The sequence below is a fragment of the Salvelinus namaycush genome, chromosome 31 (genome assembly GCF_016432855.1).
Source record: "Salvelinus namaycush isolate Seneca chromosome 31, SaNama_1.0, whole genome shotgun sequence".
In the NCBI taxonomy this organism is placed as follows: Eukaryota; Metazoa; Chordata; class Actinopteri; order Salmoniformes; family Salmonidae; genus Salvelinus; species Salvelinus namaycush.
In genome coordinates, this window is record NC_052337.1 from 14,315,592 (window position 1) to 14,342,844 (window position 27,253).

The following is a 27,253-nucleotide window of genomic DNA, read 5'->3' on the forward strand; positions in this document are numbered from 1 at the left end:
TCCATTGATAATCCTTGAGATGTGTCTACAACTTCATTGGAGTCCACCTGTGGTAAATTCAATTGATTGGACATGATTTGGAAAGGCACACACCTGTCTATATAAGGTCCCACAGTTGACAGTGCATGTCAGAGCGAAAACCAAGCCATGAGGTTGAAGGAATTGTCCGTAGAGCTCCGAGAGGATTGTGTTGAGGCACAGATCTGGGGAAGGGTAGCAAAAAATGTGTGCAGCATTGAAGGTCCCCAATAAGTGGCCTCCCTCATTCTTAAATGGAAAATGTTTGGAACCACCTGATGGTCACTCTGAGAGAGCTCTAGAGTTCCTCTGTGGAGATGGGAGAACCTTCCAGAATGACAACCATCTCTGCAGCACTGCACCAATCAGGCCTTTATGGTAGAGTGGCCAGAAGGAAGCCACTCAGTAAAAGTCACATGAAAGCCCGCTTGGAGTTTGCCAAAAGACACCTAAACAAGATTCTCTGGTCTGATGAAACCAAGATATAACTCTTTGGCCTGAATGCCAAGCGCCACGTCTGGAGGAAACCTGGCACCATCCCTACGGTGAAGCATTGTGGTGGCTGTGGGGATATTTTCAGCAGAAGGGACTGTGAGACTAGTCAGGATCGAGGCAAAGATGAATGGAGCAAAGTACAGAGAGATCCTTGATGAAAACCTGCTCCAGAGCGCTGTTGACCTCAGACTGAGGTGAAGGTTCACATTCCAACAGGACAATGACCCTAAGCACACAGCCAAATCAACACGAGTGGCTTCGGGGACAAGTCTCAATGTCCTTGAGTGGCCCAGCCAGAGCCCGGACTTGAACGTGATCAAACATCTCTGGAGAGACCTGAAGATAGCTGTGCAGCAACGCGCCCATCCAACCTGACAGAGTTTGAGGATCTGCAGGGAAGAATGGGAGACACTCTCCAAATACAGGTGTGCCAAGCTTGTAGCACAATACGCAAGAATAGTCGATGCTGTAATCGCTGCCAAACGTGCTTCAACAAAGTACTGAGTAATGAGTCTGAAAACTTATGTGATTTCAGTTACCAACAATTTCTAAAAAGCTGTTTTTGCTTTGTCATTATGGGGTATTGTGTGTAGATTGAGGAAAGAACTATTGAATCAATTTTAGGATAAGGATGTAACGTAACATGTGGAAGAAGTAAAGGGTCTGAATACTTTCTGAAGGCACTAAGTGTCAAAACCCACAAAATAGTACACCATAGCCTACTTGTCCACATTGTTATGAAATGTATTAAATTACCATTGTAATTATGCACACATTGTCAGTCACGCACCTACACCTACCCCAATACGCTCTTGCTGATGACTGGGACATATGTGACTGACCTACCTGGCTTATATGAATATTGGCATAATGCTTGACATGTCAGTAATTTCTTAGTCCAAGTAGTCGCACAAAATGGTCATAACGCTTTGACAGCGTCAGTGTATTTTCTAGTTATTTAAACTATATTCAAGACTAAAGCATTCATTAAAAAGGATTTTAGAAACAAGCTTTCAAAAGAAAACTTCTTGGCAGTTAAAATTTTTTTTTAATGTGGGGTTTGACACTTATGTAGGTGCCATAACCAACCATAAAATAAACACCTTCACAACAGGTATATGGGTCAAGACACTGGGTGTCTAGTGACAGGCTGCCCTTCAGTGTCTGTTGCAAAGGACATGCTGCACAACAATGTGAAGTGCAATGCCTGCAATTTTAAACCAATTAACAGTATTAAAATGGAACTGAGAAATCTTTTAGCGTTGGCTTGTATTCAAGCTTCACATTGTCATCTACTCAAGGCTGTCAGTGAAGTGGAAAAGCTGCAGGGGTGTTCGTGAGGGTAACCATTTGCTTACCGTTCTAGATACCAACTACTCACATTTCCAGCCCAGTCAAGAGCATGATTTGTTTTTTCACACCAAAAATGGCAATAATGTTCATTTAGTGTATAAGCCATTTGTAAAGACTGAACATACAGTCCATTTGTCTCACCAGGAAGCAATTTTGACCAACTCCAAACCTAAGCCAATAACAGGTTGTTCCCCTCCCCACTGACCGTACTAACAAAATCCTTACTTGATAAATTCTCTTTTGCTAAGCTTTGTTTGACCATTTACATTGAAAGTAATGTACTTAATTGTGAAATGAGTAGCGAAGAGCTGCATTGGACCTTGAAAGCATAGCACTAAATAGTTAGACTAGGCTCACCTCCGGTGGTGAAAGGTGTGAATTGCATAAAAGCAAACATCCTCAGCAATTTTAGATTACAGGTTTGTGTAAATGTCCTCTAGACAAAGGTGCATGTCCAACTAAGTCTCCAGGGTGAGTAAAAGAGCAAAGCAGTTGGTGAACTGAAACTAATGCGCAGTATTGGTGGAGCATGACTTGTGACATTGGCTTAATCCAGGTCAACTAATCATGTGGGCCAGGGACGGAAGCTGAAACATGAGGGGCCGCAGTAGCTCATGGGTCTGCGTACCCACAGCCATACCCAGGTTTCTATTAATTATATAGTTAGAAAGAACATGAATAACTTAATTCACATTACCAGAAAGAAACCACCTACCACAGCAAATACTGACCACTTGTATGTAGTGCCATATACCAAAACACTTCAAATTCACACATCCACTCTTATGCAGTCACAGTTAAGGAGTCTTTTGCCACTTTATTCTGATTTTGTTAAACAAAAGTGGTCCACATGGGACAATTCAAAATGCAAAATAAAGGCAAGCCACAAATGAAACAAGTTCAGACACAGGACAAACCGTTCCCTAAGGGAGAGGAATGGTAAAAAAACTAATCTCAATATTAGGGAATATTTTTGATTCTGGGGGAGGGGAGAGATAAAGGGGAAGTAAGGAGATGTTGATGCTTAGAGCTGCATGGAGGGAACAAGGGAGGAAAGGCTCAAAGCTGGGTGAAGGGATGGTGTGAAGGAGGGGTGAAAGGGAGGGACGCTCAGAGCTCTCCGCAGTCAGCGATGGCGACCTTGGCGGAACACTTGCCGCTGCTGGAACCCTTCTTCTCCATGCTAGCGATGATGTTGAGGCCCTCGACCACCTTGCCAAACACAACGTGCTTGCCGTTCAGCCTACAGACATAAAGAGGTAAGAGTCAGTGGGTACCAATGCTGAGGGGTTATGGCAGTGTTCTTCCTCGACTAGCAGCCAGGATTCCTGAGGTTTAAGGCAAACAAAACAGAATGTTTATAGCCATAGGGCAGTGACAAATATGGACTTTGGGGTAACAATTGTCTGGCAAAGGTAAATGTATAACTCAAAATAGACATTATCTTGCCCTTCTCCCTGGCATGTTACACTAGAAGTGGGAACTACAGCAGGACCAGGGCTAATGGGTAAACTAGAACATCCTTAAAATTTGGTAAAAATTATTTACATATTTAAAAGGTTCTTCATCCATAAATCACCAGTAACACATTATAAAATGACCATAACAGCCCTATTGCTTGGTGAAAACATTCAGGCCAGTGGTGCCCTGCCCTGAAGGACACCAGTTTGCTGCCAGTGTGGCTGCGTCAGTCACGTCAGAGCATAAGGCTGTTTACACCGGTCACCCAATTCTCAACTTCCTTCCACCAATTGGTCTTTTGACCTATTCCTTTCAGAGCTGATCGTCAATAAACAATTAGTGAAAAATCAGATCAGTCTGCCTGTTTAGACAGCACGAGTAGTGCACGCATGTATCAGAGGCACCATTGAAGGGGCTGAGGAGTGTTGGAAGGTTGGACTGCATCAGTTGTTGCCATAAGGCAGTGTCGTCACAACCACAAGGCTTGGAAGACCATCGTGAGAAACATCACTTGCAGAATGGTAATGTGCATTAAATTTCTACTGCGTGTGCTCACCAGTCAGTGTCTACTGCGTGTGCGCGCGCCCCCTCACCAGTCAGTGTCTACTGTGTGTGCGCACCCCCTCACCAGTCAGTGTCTACTGTGTGTGCGCACCCCCTCACCAGTCAGTGTCTACTGCGTGTATGTATGCCTCACCAGTCAGTGTTAGCAGTGCAGATAAAGAACTGGGACCCGTTTGTGTTAGGACCAGCGTTGGCCATGGACAGACAGCCCATGCCTGTGTGCTTCAGGTTGAAGTTCTCGTCAGCAAACTTGTTGCCGTAGATGGACTTGCCACCAGTTCCATTGTGGTTGGTGAAGTCGCCGCCCTGAAGGTAGGCAAAGAAAGCAACATTTTGTCACATGCCCTGAACACGCTTACGTACAAGCCCTTCCCCAACAATGCAGTTAAAAACCATTATGCAAAAAAAAAAAGTATCCTAACAACGAGATTATGTAGGCTAGACAATCAGGACAGATTCAGTAGATCATGGCCATTTCATTTGTATAACTCCCTTTTTTAATCATGCCACTGGAAAGGGTCCTGTTTAAAAAAAAAAAACTTGTTGAAACTGCATCAGTGTTGCCATTTGGCAATGTCGTCATAACTACAAGGTTTGGAAGACCATCGTGAGATAAACATCAGCTGCAGAGAACCTGTGTAAATCAGTCAATTAAACATATGGTGGGTTGGAGTCCAGCATTGGGCCTGGTTGCAGCTGTCAGCTATGATCAGATCAGTGCCTGTATTCAGAAAGCATCTCAGAAAACACACGTTGATCTAGGTTCAGGTCATACCCCTTGCTCACCTGGCACATGAAACCGGGGATGATGCGATGGAAGCTGGAGCCCTTGTAGCCAAACCCCTTGTCCCCAGTGCACAGGGCACGGAAGTTCTCTGGGGGAAAACAGGCAACGTCACGATCAGTGACTGTGCATAGCAGCTTAAAGGCATAAAGGCTGCATCAAGTCAAAATGCAGGGGTTCTCTGATCATTGAAATATCAAAAACTGGAAAGGTTGGTTTCGAGTACACGTCATTATATCTTTGAAACAGATGACGTACAAGTCAAGGCTTTTTTGGGTGATAAAGCATTGCAATTGCATTAATTACTGAATAGTAGAATCATTGAGTCAAACAGATTGGCCCATATGTTTGACATCACTAGAATATGGTCGCTAGCTAACCACATGTGCATCACAACACCAGTCTGTTGCAGAGGCAGCAAATAGGCCATGTCTGCAGGGCCTAATTCACAGGCTGTCAACCAGGCCACGAGGACTAACAATAGGCTGGGGCCCCACTCTGCCTAGTAAACCCATTCACAGCACAGCGGGCCACACAATGCTACTGCTAACTTATCGGAAGCAGACCCGCCCTTTCCAATTTACATGCATCAGCAGTTCATTGTATATCTGGGGGGCATGACAGAGGCACCTTTGGAAGGGGCTGAGGAGCGTTGGGAAGATGACTGCATCAGTTGTTGCCATTAGGCAGTGTCGTCACAACCACAAGGCTTGGAAGACCATCGTGAGAAACATCATTTGCAGAGGATGTGTGAATTATTAAGGAAATTTCAATCATTGAAGCCATCTTACCTGCAGTCTTGGGGACAACATCTGCAAAAAGCTGCAAGAAAAGATATGGCTTTTCATTAGCATACAATCCATGAAGAGCAAACAGCATGCAGAAAGAGCCTTTGACACTATGAACAACATGAGGGTAAGGCAGGGTTGGAAGGGAAAGACTTAAAGCATTAATAGAGGAACCAAGGCAGACATGGGCTAGACCTTTGGTTCAAGGTGTTGTGTTCTAGACTCACTCCTTAAGATTCACCAGAAGTCCCATGTGAGAACAAGACTGGTGTTAAGCCGAGGTGAAGCTACAGAAGCTGTTAATTTCCAACCTATCATGTGACAGTCCGGGGCAACAGACTAGCAACTGGCCACCACATCTTCAGGCAATGATGTCAGAAATCCACTGCATGAGCAGTGTGCACCATCTCATATTGCCTTATACAATACAACTGCTCACATTACACTATCAGCTAACCACTCACGGTAAAAGTTTAAATTATACTTTTCCTTAAGGCACTAATCTAGGAACAGTTTACACATTTGTAATGCATTAGGAGGGACAGAAGACAGTGTAACTGGCCCCTAGACACATCTATATTATATTTCTGACAAGTGTCAACATCTGAAGTGATAACAGCAACATACAGGCCCCTTCACAACATGCCTTTCCCACCAATGGGCAGCTACAGTGCTGGGAGGGACTCTGCATGGAATACCATGCGCCAGTCTACACAGCAGCTCTCCTCCCCACTCCCCCCCCCCCCTTCTAGCCCCAGACACACCCACATCTGGAGCTAGTACTTTTCCACTCAGGAACAAGTTCATTGCAGAAAAGGGAAGTCACCAGTTAACACAGCCACAAAGTCAATGGCTAAACCACCTATTTCCAAGGCTTGATTTATACAACCTAACCCCACTGCTAACCTTATCCAACCTTACATTAGGAACAAAGCGCAAATGTTTGTTTTAATGAATCTATCATAGACCATTGACTGTGATAATGAAGGCCAACCCACTCCACCTCTGGAGCTGACCAATGCTGTAGGACCAAGTGGCCAAGCACCATAGAGGCTTATCTAAGGGCAGTTGTGTCCCATGGCCAAATGATACCGAGATCTACCGGGCTTGCTGGCTAACTTGTTTAGTTTGGCAAGCACCAACAGACCAAGGCCTGTTGCTGGCGTCAGCATGGCCTCTGCGTCAAACAATGGAGTCGCTACAAGGACACGTGCTCCCTCCCACAGGATGACAAAGGTTGGGAGACCAAATTGTACAAAACGCCGCAAAAGTCAACGCTACAAGAATCTCCACTAAAATCACTTTTGCCGTTTGGAAGGTAATGTTGAATTTGATGAAGTAGGAATTGCATTTTATTCTCCCGGATTTCGTTGAGGCCTTGCGGGGGGACAAGCGTGCCTTCATGTCCACGTGCTCCTGGAAGGGGCAACAAACGGTGCACGCATGCAATCTGGTGCCAACACTGCACCTACAACTTCAGTACACGAAATCTGGAGATTTAATGTCATAAATAGTAACGTAAAACGAGATCTCATTGTGAAATTAATGGGCACTAGGCACTGGGGATATGCAGGGGCCTTGTGTTTGAATGGAACACAATTATTGAACAGTCGCAATGACAATAGCAGCGATATTTTACCACATGGCCAGATGACTAAACATGTCTGGCATTTTGCAAAATACAGCTTACCCAACGATGAATAATGATTGCTATCTGATGTGTTGCGGATATACTGAGGGCGCATAGGCCACATACTCCTTGGGCAATTAGCAAATATGGCTGGTAGACAGCATTAGTGTTATTCAGATGCATCAATCTAAATGTATTCCAATTTTAACGATTGTAAGTAATCAAAGCATGGGCTGCGGTGAGTGCTTTTTGGTACGTTTTGTTCCCTTCCAAACCCGCATCCCTCCTTTTTCAAAATGGCATCTGGCGCGACGAAAGAGGGATGCTGAAAATGGCGACCGGCTAAAATTGCATGTGCGGCGACTAACTAGCTACAGCACATAACCTAGCTAGTTATGTTAATCGAATCAATGCAATTACAACATTTACGTTCACATGTCTAAGACTGGAGTAACATATGACTAAGTTAACGAAAGCGATGGATATATTTTACACCACGGCAAGTGCTTCAAACTCTGCTCCAGAAAAAAATGCGATTTAGTTAAGAGAACCGGTATGAAAATGCAACACATACCGCGTTAAAGGCCAGTCAACGCTAACCGCAAATACAAACCACAATCAATTGACAGTTTAAAATGTAGGCAAATCAAGCGAGATTAGTTAGTGTTCGTTAGGTACGAGAAGAGTTAAGCTTTCAATGAACCTAAAGTTTAATTGTTCGTAAAGTAGCTAACATGTTAGAGCAGCACGTGAACCCCGTCTGACAGCATCCCGGGTGCAGTCACCTACCTGGCAGCGTGTTAGAATAAACCGAACGAGAAATTAGCAATTATTTTAAAGGTTCAAGTAGAGCAGAAAGTTAATTGACTCCAAAAAGCCGATTTGCTTTACTCCTTACCTCCATTTCAATCCTTCCGGCGGGGGTATCGCCGATAGTGATGTCGAAGTAAACTCTGGGGTTAGGCATGATTGGGATTAAACTTTTATTTTTTTTGTGAAACTACACGAGTGCAGACAGTAGATACAGGACGGTGCCGCAGCTGAATCGGAACGGAAATGCTGCCCTTTACACGAGATATATATGCGCACCAAGGGAAGCCCCCGGAGGCAATGAGAACCAATAAGAAGACTGGGACTGCTGAGTGACATCGCTTTTAACCAATTAAAGGTCTTGCGGGTGAATAAATTAGAACAATGCACACCGGTTTGATCAGCAAGGTTTAGGGGACGGACTAATGATTTACATCTGGATTGGCCCATTGTGGTTCATACATATGACGATATCGTATTCTGCCCAATGCGCTGCCAGGGGAAATGTGGGTGTGTTCTGGCGGTGGCGCGTTCGTGGATTCCAGGGCGTCTCCCGCCGAATAAAATCGCCATTATGGCTCAAATATAAACGTGAGTTATCAATGGATCTGTATGGTGCAACGGGTCGGGAATGGCCTGTTTCTCTCGATCACCGCTGGACAAAGCGCTCACGGAATGTATGCGACATCATCACGAAAGATTGTAATAAAATACAGAGCTTTTGTGTTGCATTGTGAATAATCTTCTGATTGTCAGATTTGAAAAAGGGCTATGTGTGCCTGCGTGATGCTACAGCATGCGTTGGGGGCCACGCCTGAAATGTTGCGGATGAATCGATTGTATCGGGTTGCTGACTCGAGCCTGAGTTCTGCTGAACATGGAATGACATCAGGGTGTTCTTTCCTGTAGCCTACCCTGCTACACCAGCTAGGGGGACCGAATACAGTAAATAGAAAACTAGGGAAACTTGATCATTCAGAAGTGACATTTTTTACTTAGAAAACGGATGGAAAATATGTAAATTATCTTTAGAAAAACTGGTGTGCAGTTAAATAGAACAATTCAACATTTCATTAATTGTATTATTAACTGACCTTAGCCTCTAAGCATCATCATCTAGAGAATAATAAACCATTAAAAATTCTTACATAGCATATGCTGTTCATGTCTCATATAGTAACCATGGCCCACATTCACAAAGCATCTCAGGGTAGGAATGCTGATCTAGGATCTGGTCCCCCGTCCATATAATCTTACTCATTATGATCGTAAAATGTGTGAATTACAGGCCCTCATATGTCTTCTGACATTATGAATTTGACACATGTCCTAACTCATAACCTCTGCTAGTTTAAACACATATAGGACAGATGTGCACAGCTTCACCAACACTTTAATTACTCTAATAACAATATTATCATGATTATTTAAAAAAATGAATTGGATACAGATGTTCTTAAACTAAACATTGCACATCCAACATCTGGTGCTCTAAACAGTTAGGCCTACAAACCAATGACAACCTCAGAGGGGTGGGAACAGACAGATAGTCCCCTCAGGCTAAGGACCCAGAGAGAGGAAGCATAAAGGCTGTTTAAACCTTGGAAATAGACTGTTTTAAATGTGTGTTACTGGACTGGAGAGGAAGAGAGAGGGAGGAAGGAATGGAGGGAGAATACACATTCACTTCTTGACATATGGGAAATATGAGCATAATTTGTCCACCTGTCCTCTCTCCATCAATTCACAGGAGTTCACTGGGGATGCTTCGATCCATTCCCATCGTCTTGAAAGTGTGTGTGTACATTTGTGCATGTTTAAATGTCTCTGCAGTATAGTTATGAAAGAGAGACAGAGTGAGAAGGGAGGAGTACCAGAGACAGATAGGGTGTGAGTGGAGGTGAGTTCCCCATGTCTGGCTTCTGACTCCCTCTCCACGTGTCCCACCCAGGGAAAAACAAACAATTCAAACATCTAGTAGTTTCCTTATTTACCAACTGGCCTGATATGAGACACCTCTCCTGTCTCTCTCGCTCTTTCTCTCTACAAAATCCCTCACATCTCCTTTTGTGTGCTGGCTTTGTATGACCTCATCTGTATAGATACATTAAGGTGTGTACTGTAGGCATTGCCCAGGGCCCAGTTTCCTGATGGAAATTGGCTTAATGGTTTTATGCCTGGAGCAGACCAACTGCTTCATTGCATTTTGGTACACCAAGTACATTAATTTACAATGGAATGCTGCAGCTGCAGTGCGTTTGTTCTGTGTTGTGCATACATTGGATTTATCCAACATGTGCATCAAATTGTATGCGTAGACTTAACAGTAGCAAAAGGTGAATGTTGAACTTTTGTTGCTCATATATCAAGTAACAACTTTGGATTACATAATGAAAAAGTTGGACTGCAGAATGTATCAAGCAATGTTGGTCTGTTCTAGGCGTTAAATTATGCACATTTCCTACAACACCGAATAGGTAGCGCGTTTCCCAAAACACAACGTAGAGCGAACGGTCGCTAAATGAATCATTGGAGCATGTGTCGATACTGATAGGTTCGAAAGAACGGGAGCGCTGCTCTCGGATCAGCTTTCTCCATCCAAATCTTACCTTAACATTAGAATTATTTCACAATACTGACGACGGATAAGCTCATAGAGAAATATTACCGCCTACTGCTGCAAATATTGACGCAGCTTATTCTATTTGGCACATCAAGCACGTTAGGCTACACATTAACTATATTGACTAATTACAGACAGTAGCCTAGCCTAAAAGTAGCAAAATAGAACTCGATTGAACATTAAATATATTTCAGTATGATTATAATAGGCCTATAGCCTACTTTTTATTTGAATAGTCATCTCGGTTTTATTTGAAACATTTTTATACGTTGCTTGTTTGTATCAAATGCAAAGACATTGGCAGCTGTGTATTTGTATTCAACTTTGTTCTGAAGTTTTCAGCGGTCACAGAGATGGATAAACCATGTGATTCTAGGATTAGCGAGATCGGTGTAATAAAGTGACGCGGGAGGGTAAAAAGATTCTAACGAAGCACTTAGCTGTTCTACTAGCGGTCGGAGGCGGGGGTTAAAATCAGGCCTATGAGCGTTTAAGTGCAACGTTAATAACGATGGTTTTGGGAAACAGCTCACTAAATTTAACGATCCCCCCTACGAAGGTTCTAAAAACTAGTTTAGCCTTAGATGCTTTTGGGAAACCGGGCCCTGGTGTAAACACTACATATCTTCATTTCAACATTCATAACTCCCATTTAGAATGAACAACAACAACTCTTAGTTTTATTTATGACACTAAATAATGTAATGTCATGTCAGAGATCCACTGTCTGTTTCTTGTTTATTGACAAGTTCCACAATCATAAATACACAATGGAAAGTCAACATAACACTTAATTTTTCTGGTTTCTAAAAAGGTCCTTTAAAAAGTTGAAAATCCTTCGGCTTGTGATTTTTTAAGAACATTACAGGTATAGCGGCTGGCCAGTGCAGGCAGTCCCATTTTTCACTGGATTATTCTTTTTTTTTTTTGATGGATCCAGAGTGCAAAGGGATGCTTTATAATGAGTCTAAAAACACTACAGTCTTGACAGAGTTTCCAGACAGAGAAAGTCATGTCTGTCTCTCACTACCCTCTGCACCTTCCTGTTGGTCTGGTCCACAGAGGGTAGGGATGGGCAGGCATGGGGTATAAAAACATGAATCCCTCTCAGTCCCGTCCCCTCCCACCTCTCAATAGGATGAAGCTGTCCCTAAACGAGGAAGGAAGAGAGTCTTCAGTTGTTCTCGAACAGAGAGAGCAGGTCATCATTGCTGTTGCTAGGTAGATCTGGAGGACCCAGGTAGGACAACAGCTCGTCTGGATTGGTCAGCTCAGGGAGAAGCTGGAGAGGGAAAACAGAGAGAAAGAGAAGGGGGAGAGAAAGTGTTATTGTTGTTATTGTTGCTTTGACGTTTTCCTTCGCTTTTCATGCCAATAAAGCGTCTTGAATTAAAATAAATGGATTTTGAAAAAGCAGAGAGAAAGGGGTAGAGAGAGAAAGAGAGAGAAAGGTTTGTTTGTGGCACATGGATGTGGCAAAAAACAAGCTCTTTCCAAGAGTGAAGGTAGCTTCAGATAGCTTCAGTTCGACATGCCCAATATAACTCAAACTACAGTATCGCTGAACGAGCAGCTAGCTGGCTTTCTGTGTGGTTGCCTTACGGTTGTCTAACGGTTGTCTTATGGTTGTCTTACGGTTGTCGAAGTAGAATGATCTGTGGAAGTTCCTCCCCTGCAACCGGTTCGCCCCGTCCCCAGTGAAAGAGGGAGGGTGGGGGTTAGTATAAAACCACCCACATGGGCCCAGATCCAATATCCACACCAGCAATATCACTTAGGATGTATGCCCAATATAGGACTTGGTAATGGCATCGCATGCATCACATGTACACACTTAACTTAAACCTGCATGAATCATAACCACTTCCTCATTGGTGTTGCACTTTCAAACCAATGTGTACCTTACAGATTTGCAAAGTGGATGTTTTCTATCGCAGCGGTTGACCAATCTCACAAGGAGAAAACTTGTTTTTGCCATATCTGTATCGGCTATCATTGTGTCTAGAAAATATCAGTTATCGGTATCGGACACCATTTCCATATGGGTGTGACAGGGCTAAGGTAGTGACTTACGTCCAGGGTGTGATCCGCTCCCTCTCCTCCTCCCGCTCCCCCCAGGCCGAACGAACCCTCCGTCTGCAGCCGGGCATTCTGGGTATTGGAGTTCCGCTGCTGCATCTGTCCGCCAACGCCGCCTCCGATACTCTGGTTACCGTGAAGACCCTGCTGGTGCTGCTGCTGTTGTTGCTGCAGGGCATTATGGGAAGGGTCCATACGGCCAGAGTGGGACATCTGATGAAGAGCGAAAGAGAAGGGGAAGAGAGGGATAGGAAGGGAGAAAGAGAAAACATTGAGTTTTACATTGTATGATGTTATTTGGAGGTTACGTTCAGGGCAGGTGTGAATGAATCCTTCACGACTTCTGCTCCACAGTGTGTGTGTGTGTGTGACAGAGAGAGAGAGAGAGAGAGAGAGAAGTGAAGAGGAGGAATGGTGGATGCTTTGTGCCCTCTCTAAAATACTTTCTTGGACAGCTGAGCAGCTGTCTGTGACAGGCGTGAGCGCCTGCAGGTGTGTGTGTGTTTGTAAGAGTGTGTGTGTGTAAATGCTGTCTTCTCCAGGCCCAGTCAAAAGGCTCTTCACTGTACACACAAGCCAGAAGGGCATGACAGTCACTCTTAGATAACTTAGATGAATACATCACTTTATAAAAAATGTGCGCACACACACAAAGTAGCTTCAGGCAAAACTAATGTAACATGGTCAATCAGCTGATGCCTTTATTCAAAGCCACTTACGGTGAACACAAACACACGATATTCACCCTACTCAGGATCCACCTAACTGCCGTTGCAAGCACCATTCTCTAACCAACTGTACCATTGGAACCACAGCAAAACAGTGTTTGTGTGTCTCTGACTTACTACTCTACTGTGTCAAGGACAGTCAATGGTTGAATCTCAAATGGCACCCAATTCCCTATATAGTTCACTACTTTTGACCAGGGCTGTAGGGCTCTGTTCATATGTAGTGCACTATAGGGAATAGGGTGCCATTTGGGACATACTCGGTGTGTAATTGGAAACACGAGATGGTCATCTGATATTGGACACATTCTCAGGAGTTACTCCATTACCATCCTACTGCTACTTTTAGTCACTGCCTGTCAGACACTTTAAGATGTCCAATATGTACATATTTAAAAGTATACTATGCAATTATAATATATTAGAGGATTTAGTCCTGACAAGTGTGCATCTGATAAGGGCACATTCCATTGAAGTTAACGGCAGTATTATATATAGCATAATATACAGTCCCAGTCAAAAGTTTGGACACCTACTCATTCAAGGGTTTTTCTTTATTTTTTTACTATTTTCTTCATTGTAGAATAATAGTGAAGACATCAAAACTATGAAATAACACATACAGATTCATGTAGTAATCCAAAAAAAGTGTTAAATCAAAATATATTGATGACAGCTTGCACACTCTTGACATTCCCTCATCCAGCTTTATGACGAATGCTTTTCCAACAGTCTTGAAGGAGTTCCCACATATGCTGAGCACTTCTTGGCTGCTTTTCCTTCACTCTGCAGTCCAACTCATCCCAAATCATCTCAATTGGGTTGAGGTCAGGTGATTGTGGAAGCCTGGTCATCTGATGCAGCACTCCATCACTCTCCTTCTTGGTCAAATAGCCATTATACAGCCTGGAGGTGTGTTGGGTCATTGTCCTGTTGAAGAACAAATGATAGTCCCACTAAGCGCAACCCAGATGGGATGGCGTATCGCTGCAGAATGCTGTGGTAGCAATGCTGGTTAAATGTTCCTTGAATTCTAAATAAATCACTGACAGTGTCACCAGCAAAGCACCCCACACCACCTCCTCCATGCTTCACGGTGGGAATCACACACACACGTGGAGATCATCCGTTCACCTACTCCGCGTCTCAGAAACACACGGCAGTGTTTTCCAACAGTCTAATGTACATTGCTCGTGTTTCTTGACCCAAGCAAGTCTCTTCTTCTTATTGGTGTCCTTTAGTAGTGGTTTCTTTGCAGCAATTCGACCATAAAGGCCTGATTCACGCAGTCTCCTCTGAACAGTTGATGTTGAGATGTCTGTTAGTTGAACTCTGTGAAGCATTTATTTGGGCTGCAATTTATGAGGTGCAGATTACTCTAATGAACTTATACTCTGCAGCAGAGGTAATTCTGGGTCTTCCTTTCCTGTGGCAGTCCTCATGAGAGCTAGTTTCATCATAGTGCTTGATGGTTTTTGTGACAGCACTTGAAACTTTAAAAGTTCTTGAAATATCCTGGACTGACCTTCATGTCTTAATTAAAGTAATGATGGACTGTCGTTTCTCTGCTTACTCAAGCTGATCTTATCATAATATGGACTTGGTCTTTTACCAAATCTTCTGTATACCAACTCTACCTTGTCACAACACAACTGACTCAAACGCATTAAGAAGAAAATAAATTCCAAACAAACAAACTTTTAACAAGGCACACCTGTTAATTGAAATGCATTCCAGATTACTACCTCATGAAGCTGGTTGAGAGAATGCCAAGAGTGTGCAAAGCTGTCTTCAAGGAAAAGGGTGCCTACTTTGAAGAATCTCAAATATAAAACATATTTTGATTTGTTTAACACTTTTTTGGTTACTACATGATTCCATATGTGTTATTTCATAGTTTTGATGTCTTCACCATTATTCTACATTTCCTAGTGTTCTTCTAGGCACTCTGCCTAGAAGGCCAGCATCCCAGAGTCGTATATACGTATATATATATATATATATATACACTGCTCAAAAAAATAAAGGGAACACTTAATAAACAACACAATGTAACTCCAAGTCAATCACACTTCTGTGAAATCAAACTGTCCACTTAGGAAGCAACACTGATTGACAATAAATTTCACATGCTGTTGTGCAAATGGAATAGACAAAAGGTGGAAATTATAGGCAATTAGCAAGACACCCCCAATAAAGGAGTGGTTCTGCAGGTGGTGACCACAGACCACTTCTCAGTTCCTATGCTTCCTGGCTGATGTTTTGGTCACTTTTGAATGCTGGCGGTGCTTTCACTCTAGTGGTAGCATGAGACAGAGTCTACAACCCACACAAGTGGCTCAGGTAGTGCAGCTCATCCAGGATGGCACATCAATGCGAGCTGTGGCAAGAAGGTTTGCTGTGTCTGTCAGCGTAGTGTCCAGAGCATGGAGGCGCTACCAGGAGACAGGCCAGTACATCAGGAGACGTGGAGGAGGCCGTAGGAGGGCAACAACCCAGCAGCAGGACCGCTACCTCCGCCTTTGTGCAAGGAGGAGCAGGTGGAGCACTGCCAGAGCCCTGCAAAATGACCTCCAGCAGGCCACAAATGTGCATGTGTCTGCTCAAACGGTCAGAAACAGACTCCATGAGGGTGGTATGAGGGCCCGACGTCCACAGGTGGGGGTTGTGCTTACTTTGGGGGGCCGCACAGCCCTCCATGTGCTCGCCAGAGGTAGCCTGACTGCCATTAGGTACCGAGATGAGATCCTCAGACCCCTTGTGAGACCATATGCTGGTGCGGTTGGCCCTTGGTTCCTCCTAATGCAAGACAATGCTAGACCTCATGTGGCTGGAGTGTGTCAGCAGTTCCTGCAAGAGGAAGGCATTGATGCTATGGACTGGCCCGCCCGTTCCCCAGACCTGAATCCAATTGAGCACATCTGGGACATCATGTCTCGCTCCATCCACCAACGCCACGTTGCACCACAGACTGTCCAGGAGTTGGCGGATGCTTTAGTCAAGGTCTGGGAGGAGATCCCTCAGGAGACCATCCGCCACCTCATCAGGAGCATGCCCAGGCGTTGTAGGGAGGTCATACAGGCACGTGGAGGCCACACACACTACTGAGCCTCATTTTGACTTGTTTTAAGGACATTACATCAAAGTTGGATCAGCCTGTAGTGTGGTTTTCCACTTTAATTTTGAGTGTGACTCCAAATCCAGACCTCCATGGGTTGATACATTTGATTTCCATTGATAATTTTTGTGTGATTTTGTTGTCAGCACATTCAACTATGTAAAGAAAAAAGTATTTAATAAGAATATTTCATTCATTCAGATCTAGGATGTGTTATTTTAGTGTTCCCTTTATTTTTTTGAGCAGTGTATATACACACACACATATAAACATATACATACACATACATATGTATGTATATACACATACATGTACGTATGTATATACACACACACATACATATATATATACACACACATATCTATATCTATATCTATATATACACACACACACAAATATATATATATATACACACAAATACACATATATATATATACACACATATATATATATATATATATATATATATATATATATATATATATATATATATATATATATACACACAAATACACATATATATATATATACACACATATATATATATATATATACACATACATACACACACACATACATACACATACATATATACACACACATTATTATAATAATTATAATAAGCAGTGGCCAGTTCATTAGGTATACCACCCCTTTCACAAAAATGGTTAGCTCCTACAGACAGTGAGTCACGTGGTGGCCATGGCTTGCTATATAAAGCAGGTAGACAGGCATCGAGGCATTCAGTCACTGTTTGATTAAACGTTCGAATGGGCAAAACGAGTGACCTAAGCAACTTTGAGTGTGGTATGATCATCGGTGCCAGGCACGCCGGTTCCAGTATCTCAGAAACAGCCAGCCTCCTGGGCTTTTCACGAATGAGTGTCTAGGGTGTTCCGAGAATGGCGCGACAAACAAAAAATATCCAGTCAGCGGCAGTCCTGTGGGCGAAAACAGTGTATTGATGAGAGGTTGAAGGAGAATGGCAAGAATTGTGCAAGTGAGCCACAAACAGGCAAATAACGGCACAGTACAATGGTGGTGTGCAGAGCGGCATCTCGGAACGCACAACTCGTTAGTCTTTGTCACGGATGGCCTATTGCAGCAGACGACCACACCGGGTTCCACTCCTATCAGCTAAAAACAAGAAATGGCAGCTCCAGTGGGCACACGATGACTAACACTGGACAATTAATTGAGTGGAATTTTTTGTTGCTGTTGCCTGGTACTACAAATCCCGGTTCCTGTTGCGTCATGCTGATTGCGGAGTCAGGATTTGGCGTAAGCAGCATGAGTCCATGGCCCATCCTGCCTGGTGTCAACGGTACAGGCTGGTAGTTTAATATATAGGATATTATAAAACTTGGGTGATTCGAGTCGTGAATGCTGATTGGCTGACAGCCGTGGTATATCAGACCGTATACCACGGGTAAGACAAAATCTTTTTTCACTGCTCTAATTACGTTGGTAACCAGTTTATAATAGCAATAAGGCACCTAATACATCACGGCTAAGGGCTGTATTAAGGCATTCTGTGCTGCGTCGTGCAAAAGAACAGCCCTTAGCCGTGGTATATTGGACAGATAGCACACCCACTCACTTACTTTAGTGACGATACCTGAGAAGCAGGTGTTTGGAGGTTATATTGGCATGGGTGTTGTTTAGCCCGAGACTAAGTCGAGGGCAGGCAAAACATGCCAATATATCCAGCAAACACCAGCTTCGAGGGCATTATCACTTTTATACAACCGGTTATCAACATATTCAAATAATGATTGACATTTTAATTTAAAAAATGATTGATGAATTTATTCATACTATTTAATCTTTCCACAAGATATAGTCCTGACACAAATCTAGGGTTGCTACACAAGCCTGATGGTCGTTCGTTCTATTGGCTAACTACGGATAACCTAGTCACGTCAAACAGTGCAGCCAGAATAACAACAAAGTAGCTGAATTTGCATAAGCTGTTTTCTAGTGACATTTGTTTGGATACAGTGCATTCATATAGTATTCAGACCCCTTGACTCTTCCCACATTTTGCTACGTTACAGCCCTGGCACACCTTTATTTAGGGAGTTTCTCCCATTCTTCTCTGCAGATCCTCTCAAGCTCCATCAGGTTGAAATAGCTGCACAGCTATTTTCAGGTCTCTCCAGAGATGTTAGATAAGGTTCAAGTCCGGTATCTGGCAGGGCCGCTCAAGGACATTCAGAAACTTGTCCCGAAGCTACTCCTGCGTTGCCTTGGCTGTGTGCTTAGGGTTGTTGGAAGGTGAACCTTCACCCCAGTGAGGTCCTACGCGCTCTGGAGCAGGTTTTCATCAATGATCTCTCTGTACTTTGCCTCGTTCATCCTTTCCTCGATTCTGACTAGTCTCCCAGTCCTTGCAGCTAAAAAAAACCCATCCCTACAGCATTATGCTGCCACCCCCATGCTTCACCGTAGCAATGTTGCCAGGTTTCCTCCAGACATGACGCTTGGCATTCAGGCCAAAGAGTTCAATCTTGGTTTCATCGGACCAGAGAATCATGTTTCTCATGGTCAGAGTCTTTTAGGTGCCTTTTGGCAAACTCCAAGCGGGCTGTCATGTTCCTTTTACTGAGGAGTGGCTTCTGTCTGGTCACTCTACCATAAAGGCCTGATTGGTGGAGTGCTGCAGAGATGGGAGAACTTTCCAGAAGGACAACCATCTCCACAGAGGAACCCTGGAGCTCTGTCAGAGTGACCAACGAGTTCTTGGTCACCTCCCTGACCAAGGCCTTTCTCACCCGATTGCTCAGTTCGGCCGGGCGGCCAGCTCTAGGAAGAGTCTTGGTGGTTCCAAACTTCTTCCATTTAAAAACGGAGACCACTGTGTTCTTGGGGAACTTCAACGCTGCAGACATTTTTTGGTACCCTTCCCCATTCCTTCGACCTCATGGCTTGGTTTTTGCTCTGACACGCCCTGTCAACTGTGAGACCTTATATAGACAGGTGTGTGCCTTTCCAAATCATGTCCAATCAATTGAATTTACCACGGGTGGACTCCAAATCAAGTTGTAGAAACATCTCAAGGATGATCAACGGAAACAGGATGCATCTGAGCTCAATTTTGAGTCTCATAGCAAAGGTTCTGAATACTTATGTAAATAAGGTATTTGTTTTTTATTTTTAATACATTTGTAAAATTTCTAAATAAACTGTTTTCGCATTGTCATTATGGGGTATTGTGTAGATTGATGAGAATGGTTTAAAACACTTTTTGTTGTTGAATAAAGCTGTATATTAACTTAACAAAATGTGGAAAAAGGGGTCTGAATGCTTTCCGAATGCACTGTACATCCATAACAATGAGCCAATGAAACACGATTTCACCTGGCATAGAAAATGTGCTCGTCAGGACACTGTTGTTCGAGAGCTAGGCAACAACACAGCTAACACAATCACTTCAAACTGAAGCTGGAAAGATTGCAAACTAGCTGCTTTTTGTTTCATTTGACCTGTTTTCTATTGATAGTTATTTGTATATATGTATATATATATATCCATAAAAATGATGCTGATTCATGATTTTGACCTGTTGAGAAAAGTAGCCTGCCTGTCGGTCTCATCCCGACACGTTCATTACTATGGGACAGCTGGAGATTTCAATATTGAAACAATGTTGCAAATTTCAGAGAGACAGACAGCAAGGTTTGTACATATCTCAGCTGTTGAAAACTAAATGTTAGTCTAAAAGAAATGGGAGATAATGTCTAGATTATTTTTATAGTGGAGATCAAGTTCATAAATTGCTTGACTGGGTTGATGAGACAGTGGATTGCGCAGTCTGATGGAACAGATTAAATGGGCATTTTAACGTCATAGACTTAGCCAGTGGTTACTTGTGGAATAGAAACCAGCTGGGATGCGGTTTTAACCAATGAGAATTCAGGATTAGACGCACCCGTTGTATATTGCTTAAATACACTGCTCAAAAAAATAAAGGGAACACTAAAATAACACATCCTAGATCTGAATGAATGAAATATTCTTATTAAATACTTTTTTCTTTACATAGTTGAATGTGCTGACAACAAAATCACACAAAAATTATCAATGGAAATCAAATTTATCAACCCATGGAGGTCTGGATTTGGAGTCACACTCCAAATTAAAGTGGGAAACCACACTACAGGCTGATCCAACTTTGATGTAATGTCCTTAAAACAAGTCAAAATGAGTCTCAGTAGTGTGTGTGGCCTCCACGTGCCTGTATGACCTCCCTACAACGCCTGGGCATGCTCCTGATGAGGTGGCGGATGGTCTCCTGAGGGATCTCCTCCCAGACCTTGACTAAAGCACCCGCCAACTCCTGGACAGTCTGTGGTGCAACGTGGCTTTGGTGGATGGAGCGAGACATGATGTCCCAGATGTGCTCAATTGGATTCAGGTCTGGGGAACGGGCGGGCCAGTCCATAGCATCAATGCCTTCCTCTTGCAGGAACTGCTGAAACACTCCAGCCACATGAGGTCTAGCATTGTCTTGCATTAGGAGGAACCCAGGGCCAACCGCACCAGCATATGGTCTCACAAGGGGTCTGAGGATCTCATCTCGGTACCTAATGGCAGTCAGGCTACCTCTGGCGAGCACATGGAGGGCTGTGCGGCCCCCCAAAGAAATGCCACCCCACACCATGACTGACCCACCGCCAAAACGGTCATGCTGGAGGATGTTGCAGGCAGCAGAACGTTCTCCACGGCGTCTCCAGACTCTGTCACGTCTGTCACGTGCTCAGTGTGAACCTGCTTTCATCTGCGAAGAGCACAGGGCGCCAGTGGCGAATTTGCCAATATTGGTGTTTTCTGGCAAATGCCAAACGTCCTGCACGGTGTTGGGCTGTAAGCACAACCCCCACCTGTGGACGTCGGGCCCTCATACCACCCTCATGGAGTCTGTTTCTGACCGTTTGAGCAGACACATGCACATTTGTGGCCTGCTGGAGGTCATTTTGCAGGGCTCTGGCAGTGCTCCTCCTGATCCTCCTTGCACAAAGGCGGAGGTAGCGGTCCTGCTGCTGGGTTGTTTCCCTCCTACGGCCTGGCCTCCTCCACGTCTCCTGATGTACTGGCCTGTCTCCTGGTAGCGCCTCCATGCTCTGGACACTACGCTGACAGACACAGCAAACCTTCTTGCCACAGCTCGCATTGATGTGCCATCCTGGATGAGCTGCACTACCTGAGCCACTTGTGTGGGTTGTAGACTCCGTCTCATGCTACCACTAGAGTGAAAGCACCGCCAGCATTCAAAAGTGACCAAAACATCAGCCAGGAAGCATAGGAACTGAGAAGTGGTGTGTGGTCACCACCTGCAGAACCATTCCTTTTTTGAGGGTGTCTTACTAATTGCCTATAATTTCCACCTTTTGTCTATTCCATTTGCACAACAGCATGTGAAATTTATTGTCAATCAGTGTTGCTTCCTAAGTGGACAGTTTGATTTCACAGAAGTGTGATTGACTTGGAGTTACATTGTGTTGTTTAAGTGTTCCCTTTATTTTTTTGAGCAGTGTATATTATTCTAGTGTATGTATCACACTTACGCTGACCGTTTTTACATTTATTTTTTACAAGTAGCACGTGTGTGCAAAAGCTGAATAATGTAGGCACACAGTAATTTAGGAGCACAACGAAAAATATTTGAGATATTACATTTAGAATCCTTCAATCTTTCTAGGCGCACTGTTGCTCCTAAACACAAATTCTAGGTCACACAGCAAAATATTTAGGCGCATATGCGAGTAAAATGGTCACACTGTAGAGCCCTGTGCGCATCATTTAGTAAATCCAAGGGAGATAATGGAAAGTCTAATTAAGACAAAGCACCCAGAATATTGCGTGGTTCACATTCCCAACGGATAAACATCATTTGTGTATAGTTCACTTTCCTGGACTGAAACAACTTTATATGCATTTCGATTGTATCAAATCAAACTAATTAATTCCATTAACTGAAAAGATAACAATGGAAAAGAAATTAGAAGATTAAGTGCTTGTTTAAGGATAAATTTTTTTGCCAATGCTTTCTGAGTATTTCAGAGTCCATTTGGACTTTCATGTTCACCCGTCTCGTTCAGCTCCGCTGTTAACCATTGAGTGACCTAATTGGAGCCTGTGATGTAGGAACATCAGTGTGTACTTTGACCCTGTGTTTGTTTCTTCACTCCCTTTCTAACCCAGTCAGACATTAGGCCATTCACTTTCAGACCCTGACTGACTTGAAATGGAATCTACCCCGGAACCATATCACTGTAGCCTGAGGGGATCTGTGTGTGTGTGTTACCTGGTCCTGCTGGTAGATGTTAGGTGGTCCAGGGGAGGTGAAGTCTCTCAGGGTGGGAGTTCCAGGGGTGTTGGGGAACTCAGAGAAGCCTGACTGGCTGGAGTATCCTTGACCTGCTGGATGAACAACACACAACAGACACAGGTAGAAGTTTTGTGTGGCAAAAAATTATTTCAATTGTAACTAATAGGAGGCAATATAATTAATTTGCTGTGCAGTACTAGTCAAAAGATAGGACACACCTACTCATTCCAGGGTTTGCCTTTATTCTTACTATTTTCTACATTGTAGAATAATAGTGAAGATATCAAAACTATGAAATAACACATATGAAGTCATGTAGTAACCAAAAAAGTATATATTTTACATTTGAGATTCTTCAAAGTAACCACCCTTTGCCTTGATGACAGCTTTACACTTTTGGCATTCTCTCAACCAGCTTCACCTGGAATGCTTTTCCAACAGTCTTGAAGGACTTCCCACATATGCTGAGCACTTGTTGGCTGCTTTTCCTTCACTCTGCGGTCCAACTCATCCCAAAACATCTAAATTTGGGGTGAGGTCGGGTGATTGTGGAGGCCAGGTCATCTGATGCAGTACTCCATCACTCTCCTTCTTGGTCAAATAGCCCTTACACAGCCTGGAGGTGTGTTGGGTCATTGTGCTGTTGAAAAACAATTGATAGTCCCACTAAGCACAAACCAGTTAGGATGGCGTATCGCTGCAGAATGCTGTGTTGGTTAAGTGTGCCTTGAATTCGAAATAAATCACAGACAGTGTCACCAGCAAAGCACCTCCACAGCATCACACCTCCGCCTCCATGCTTCACGGTGGGAACCACACATGCAGCGGTCATCCGTTCACATACTCTGCGTCTCACAAAGACACAGCAGTTGGAACCAAAAATATCAAATTTGGACTCATCAGACCAAAGGACAGATTTCCACCGGTCTAATGTCCATTGCTCGTGTTTCTTGGCCCAAGCAAGTCTCTTCTTCTTATTGGTGTCCTTTAGTTGTGGTTTCTTTGTAGCAATTCGACCATGAAGGCCTGATTCACGCAGTCTCCTCTGAACAGCTGATGTTGAGATGTGTCGGTTACTTGAACTCTGTGAAGCATTTATTTGGGCTGCAATTTATGAGGTGCAGATTACTCTAATGAACTTATACTCTGCAGCAGAGGTAACTGTCTTCCTTTCCTTCGGCGGTCCTCATGAGAGCCAGTTTCATCATAGCACTTGATGGCTTTTGCAACTGCACTTGAAGAAACTTTCAAAGTTCTTGAAATGTTCCATATTGACTGACCTTCATGTCTTAAAGTAATGATGGATTGTCGTTTCACTTTGCTTATTTGAGTTTTTCCTGCAATAATTAGTATTTTACCAAATAGGGCTTTCTTCTGTATACCAACTCTACCATGTCACAACACAACTGACTGGCTCAAACTATTAAGGAAAGAAATTCCCCAAATTAACTTTTAACAAAGAACACCTGTTAATTGAAATGCATTCCAGGTGACTACCTCATGAAGCTGGTTGAGAGAATGCCAAGAGTGTGCAAATCTGTCATCAAGAAACAGGGTGGCTATTTGAAGAATCTCAAATATAAAATATATTTGGATTTGTTTAACACTTTTTTGGTTACCACATGATTCCATGTGTTATTTCATAGCTTTGATGTCTTAAGAAAAACCTTGTAATGAGTAGGTGTGTCTGAACTTTTGACTGGTACTGAATGTGTGTGTGCCTGTCTCCTCCCTACCTTGGCTGTTGTAGTCAGGTGTGTTCCTGCCCCCAGGTGGTAGACCCTGGTAGGGCGAGGAGGCCGGTCCCAGGGCAGCTATCATCTCCATGACATTGGGCATCATCATGTTACTGGGGCTGACCGTCCGGCAGCGCTTCAACACAGGCCCGTCTGCTTCCTCCTTTATGTGGATGTCTGGTTTAATGGGCACCGGCCTCCAGCCACACACTGGATCAATGGTGATCTCCTCATAGTCCGAGCTGAGGAGGGAAGAGGGGGAGAGAAAGGTTAGTGAATGAAGAGAAAGAAGGTGAGAAAGATGAAGGGCCCATTACAAGGGCACCTAAATGTAGACCTAATTCTGGCTAAGTTAATGAAGAACTAAAAATGAACATAGGACAGGCAAATTCAGATATAGACTGCAAAGCTAGTTCCACTTCTGATGTATTTTAATTCTTCCCCCTTAAATGGACACCAGGTGGGTGTATTTCATTATCAGGTGGCCCAACCCTGACCCAACCCTTACCATTAACCCCTAACCTGACCCAACCCTTACCATTAACCCCTAACCTGACCCAACCCTTACCATTAACCCCTAACCTGACCCAACCCTTACCATTAACCCCTAACCTGACACAACCCTTACCATTAACCCCTAACCTGACACAACCCTTACCATTAACCCCTAGCCTGACCCAACCCTTACCATTAACCCCTAACCTGACCCAACCCTTACCATTAACCCCTAACCCCTAACCTGACCCAACCCTTACCATTAACCCCTAACCTGACAACCCTTACTATTAACCCCTAACCTGACACAACCCTTACCATTAATGACACAACTTTTACTATTAACCCCTAACCTGACACAACCCTTACCATTAACCCCTAACCTGACCCAACCCTTACCATTAACCCCTAACCTGACAACCCTTACTATTAACCCCTAACCTGACACAACCCTTACCATTAATGACACAACTTTTACCATTAACCCCTAACCTGACACAACCCTTACTATTAACCCCTAACCTGACACAACCCTTACCATTAACCCCTAACCTGACCCAACCCTTACCATTAACCCCTAACCTGACACAACCCTTACCATTAACCTCTAACCTGACCCAACCCCTAACCTGACCCAACCCTTACCATTAACACCTAACCTGACCCAACCCTTACCATTAACCCCTAACCTAACCTGACCCAACCCTTACCATTAACCCCTAACCTAACCTGACCCAACCCTTACCATTAACTCCTAACCTGACCCAACCCTTACCATTAACCCCTAACCTGACCCAACCCTTACTATTAACCCCTAACCTGACACAACCCTTACTATTAACCCCTAACCTCACACAACCCTTACCATTAACCCCTAACCTGACCCAACCCTTACCATTAACCCCTAACCTGACACAACCCTTACTATTAACCCCTAACCTGACCCAACCCTTACTATTAACCCCTAACCTGACCCAACCCTTACCATTAACCCCTAACCTGACACAACCCTTACCATTAACCCCTAGCCTGACACAACCCTTACCATTAACCCCTAGCCTGACACAACCCTTACCATTAACCCCTAGCCTGACACAACCCTTACCATTAACCCCTAACCCTTACTGTGACTTAACCTAACCCCTAAGCTTAAACTAGCATTTGTCCTCATAGGGATGTGTGAAATGTCCCTACGAGGGAGAATTGTCCTTGTTTTACTATTCTTGTAGGGACTTTGGGGGATTTTAGGTCCTCACAAGGATAGAAAGACCCCTCCCGCCCACACACACTTACTTCTGTATGTAAATTAGAATCCCCAGCATGTACTGGTCCACTTCTAGTCCCTCCAGTAGAGCGCTCTTACTGTGGAGTAGAGACACGGTCAAGTTAACTAAGAAACAATAGGCCTACCTATGGGAAAAACAGCAAATGGTTGTGTTAACCTACTTGCACACAGGGCATCTCCAGGTCCCTCTCTCACAGTTCAACTGCAGGTACGACTCCAGGTCAAAACACTGCAGAGAGAGAGAGACAGACAGACGTTTAGGGTGTGTGTGTGTGTGTGTGTGTGTGTGTCTAGTCTCTCAACTGGATGTTTAGAGTTATAGTATGTGTATGTTTTCACCAGTGTGCGTGTGTCTCTCTCACCTGGATGTGTCTACAGTCGTGTCCCCGTGCGGGAAGCTGGATGCGTCTGAAGGTGATGGGACATTTCAGAGAGACTTTGATGGCCGTCTGCTCCACACCATCCTCTCCGTTCAGCCCTGTGGTTCCAGGGATGGTCCCACTATTGAAGTTCCTCTTAACTGAGAAGAGGGACATGGCGGGGTGGGGGAGGAGACAAGGCAGGCAAGAAAACGGGTGAGAATTGCGACAAAGTCTGTCTTTCTGAGCACCAACCAGGCAGTCAATCAAGTATGTGTTTGTGTGTGTGTGTTCCACTCACTCTTAGACACACAGTGCTCTGCGGGCAGTAATCTCTTCTTCATTAAACCTTGCAGAACCGAGCGTACTGATGGCCTGTGGACCAGCTGCAACACAAACAGGTGGGACTGGAGGGAGACAGAGCGAGATGGGGAGAAAGGGATGGGGGAGAGAGAGAGACAGGGGGAGGTTAATTTGGATCCTGCATAACACTTACAGACCAACAGATGTGCACATCCAGCATGCAAAATTAGCCAGGTGAAGTAATTTTCTGGCTGTAAACTGGTTGTTAAGATGTCATAAAACCAGATTCCATC

The 27,253-nt window shown here is 44.0% G+C and overlaps 2 protein-coding genes and 3 non-coding genes across 11 annotated transcripts in view; all 5 read right to left on the bottom strand.

Moving 5' to 3' along the window:
• Nucleotides 1–2,657: 2,657 nt before the first annotated feature.
• ppiab (peptidylprolyl isomerase Ab (cyclophilin A)) lies at nucleotides 2,658–8,164 on the bottom strand. Its single transcript, XM_038971338.1, has 5 exons — nucleotides 7,992–8,164; nucleotides 5,467–5,497; nucleotides 4,678–4,766; nucleotides 4,025–4,197; nucleotides 2,658–3,109 (listed from the first exon to the last, which is right to left on the bottom strand). Exons 1-5 carry the CDS (start codon nucleotides 8,058–8,060, stop codon nucleotides 2,977–2,979), a joined length of 495 nt encoding a protein of 164 aa, XP_038827266.1. The 5' UTR covers nucleotides 8,061–8,164; the 3' UTR covers nucleotides 2,658–2,976.
• LOC120026608 lies at nucleotides 3,762–3,843 on the bottom strand. Its single transcript, XR_005473180.1, has one exon. It is a non-coding gene; the product is annotated as a small nucleolar RNA SNORD35 (small nucleolar RNA).
• Nucleotides 4,437–4,519, bottom strand: LOC120026606. The gene has a single exon (XR_005473178.1). It is a non-coding gene; the product is annotated as a small nucleolar RNA SNORD35 (small nucleolar RNA).
• Nucleotides 5,336–5,417, bottom strand: LOC120026607. Its single transcript, XR_005473179.1, has one exon. It is a non-coding gene; the product is annotated as a small nucleolar RNA SNORD35 (small nucleolar RNA).
• A 3,031-nt stretch (nucleotides 8,165–11,195) lies between the features above and the next one.
• Nucleotides 11,196–27,253, bottom strand: part of zmiz2 (zinc finger, MIZ-type containing 2) — a 37,404-nt gene continuing 21,346 nt past the window's right edge. For 6 of the 7 annotated variants that reach the window (XM_038971331.1, XM_038971335.1, XM_038971333.1 and 3 more), the window contains 8 exons: nucleotides 26,959–27,064; nucleotides 26,661–26,818; nucleotides 26,460–26,527; nucleotides 26,307–26,375; nucleotides 24,519–24,760; nucleotides 22,759–22,874; nucleotides 12,600–12,818; nucleotides 11,196–11,808 (listed from right to left, as the gene is read on the bottom strand). In XM_038971331.1, coding sequence (XP_038827259.1) covers nucleotides 11,701–11,808; nucleotides 12,600–12,818; nucleotides 22,759–22,874; nucleotides 24,519–24,760; nucleotides 26,307–26,375; nucleotides 26,460–26,527; nucleotides 26,661–26,818; nucleotides 26,959–27,064 — 1,086 coding nt within the window. In that variant the 3' untranslated portion in view covers nucleotides 11,196–11,700. The remainder of the gene's footprint in view (nucleotides 11,809–12,599; nucleotides 12,819–22,758; nucleotides 22,875–24,518; nucleotides 24,761–26,306; nucleotides 26,376–26,459; nucleotides 26,528–26,660; nucleotides 26,819–26,958; nucleotides 27,065–27,253) is intronic. The other variant, XM_038971332.1, reaches the window with a different exon arrangement.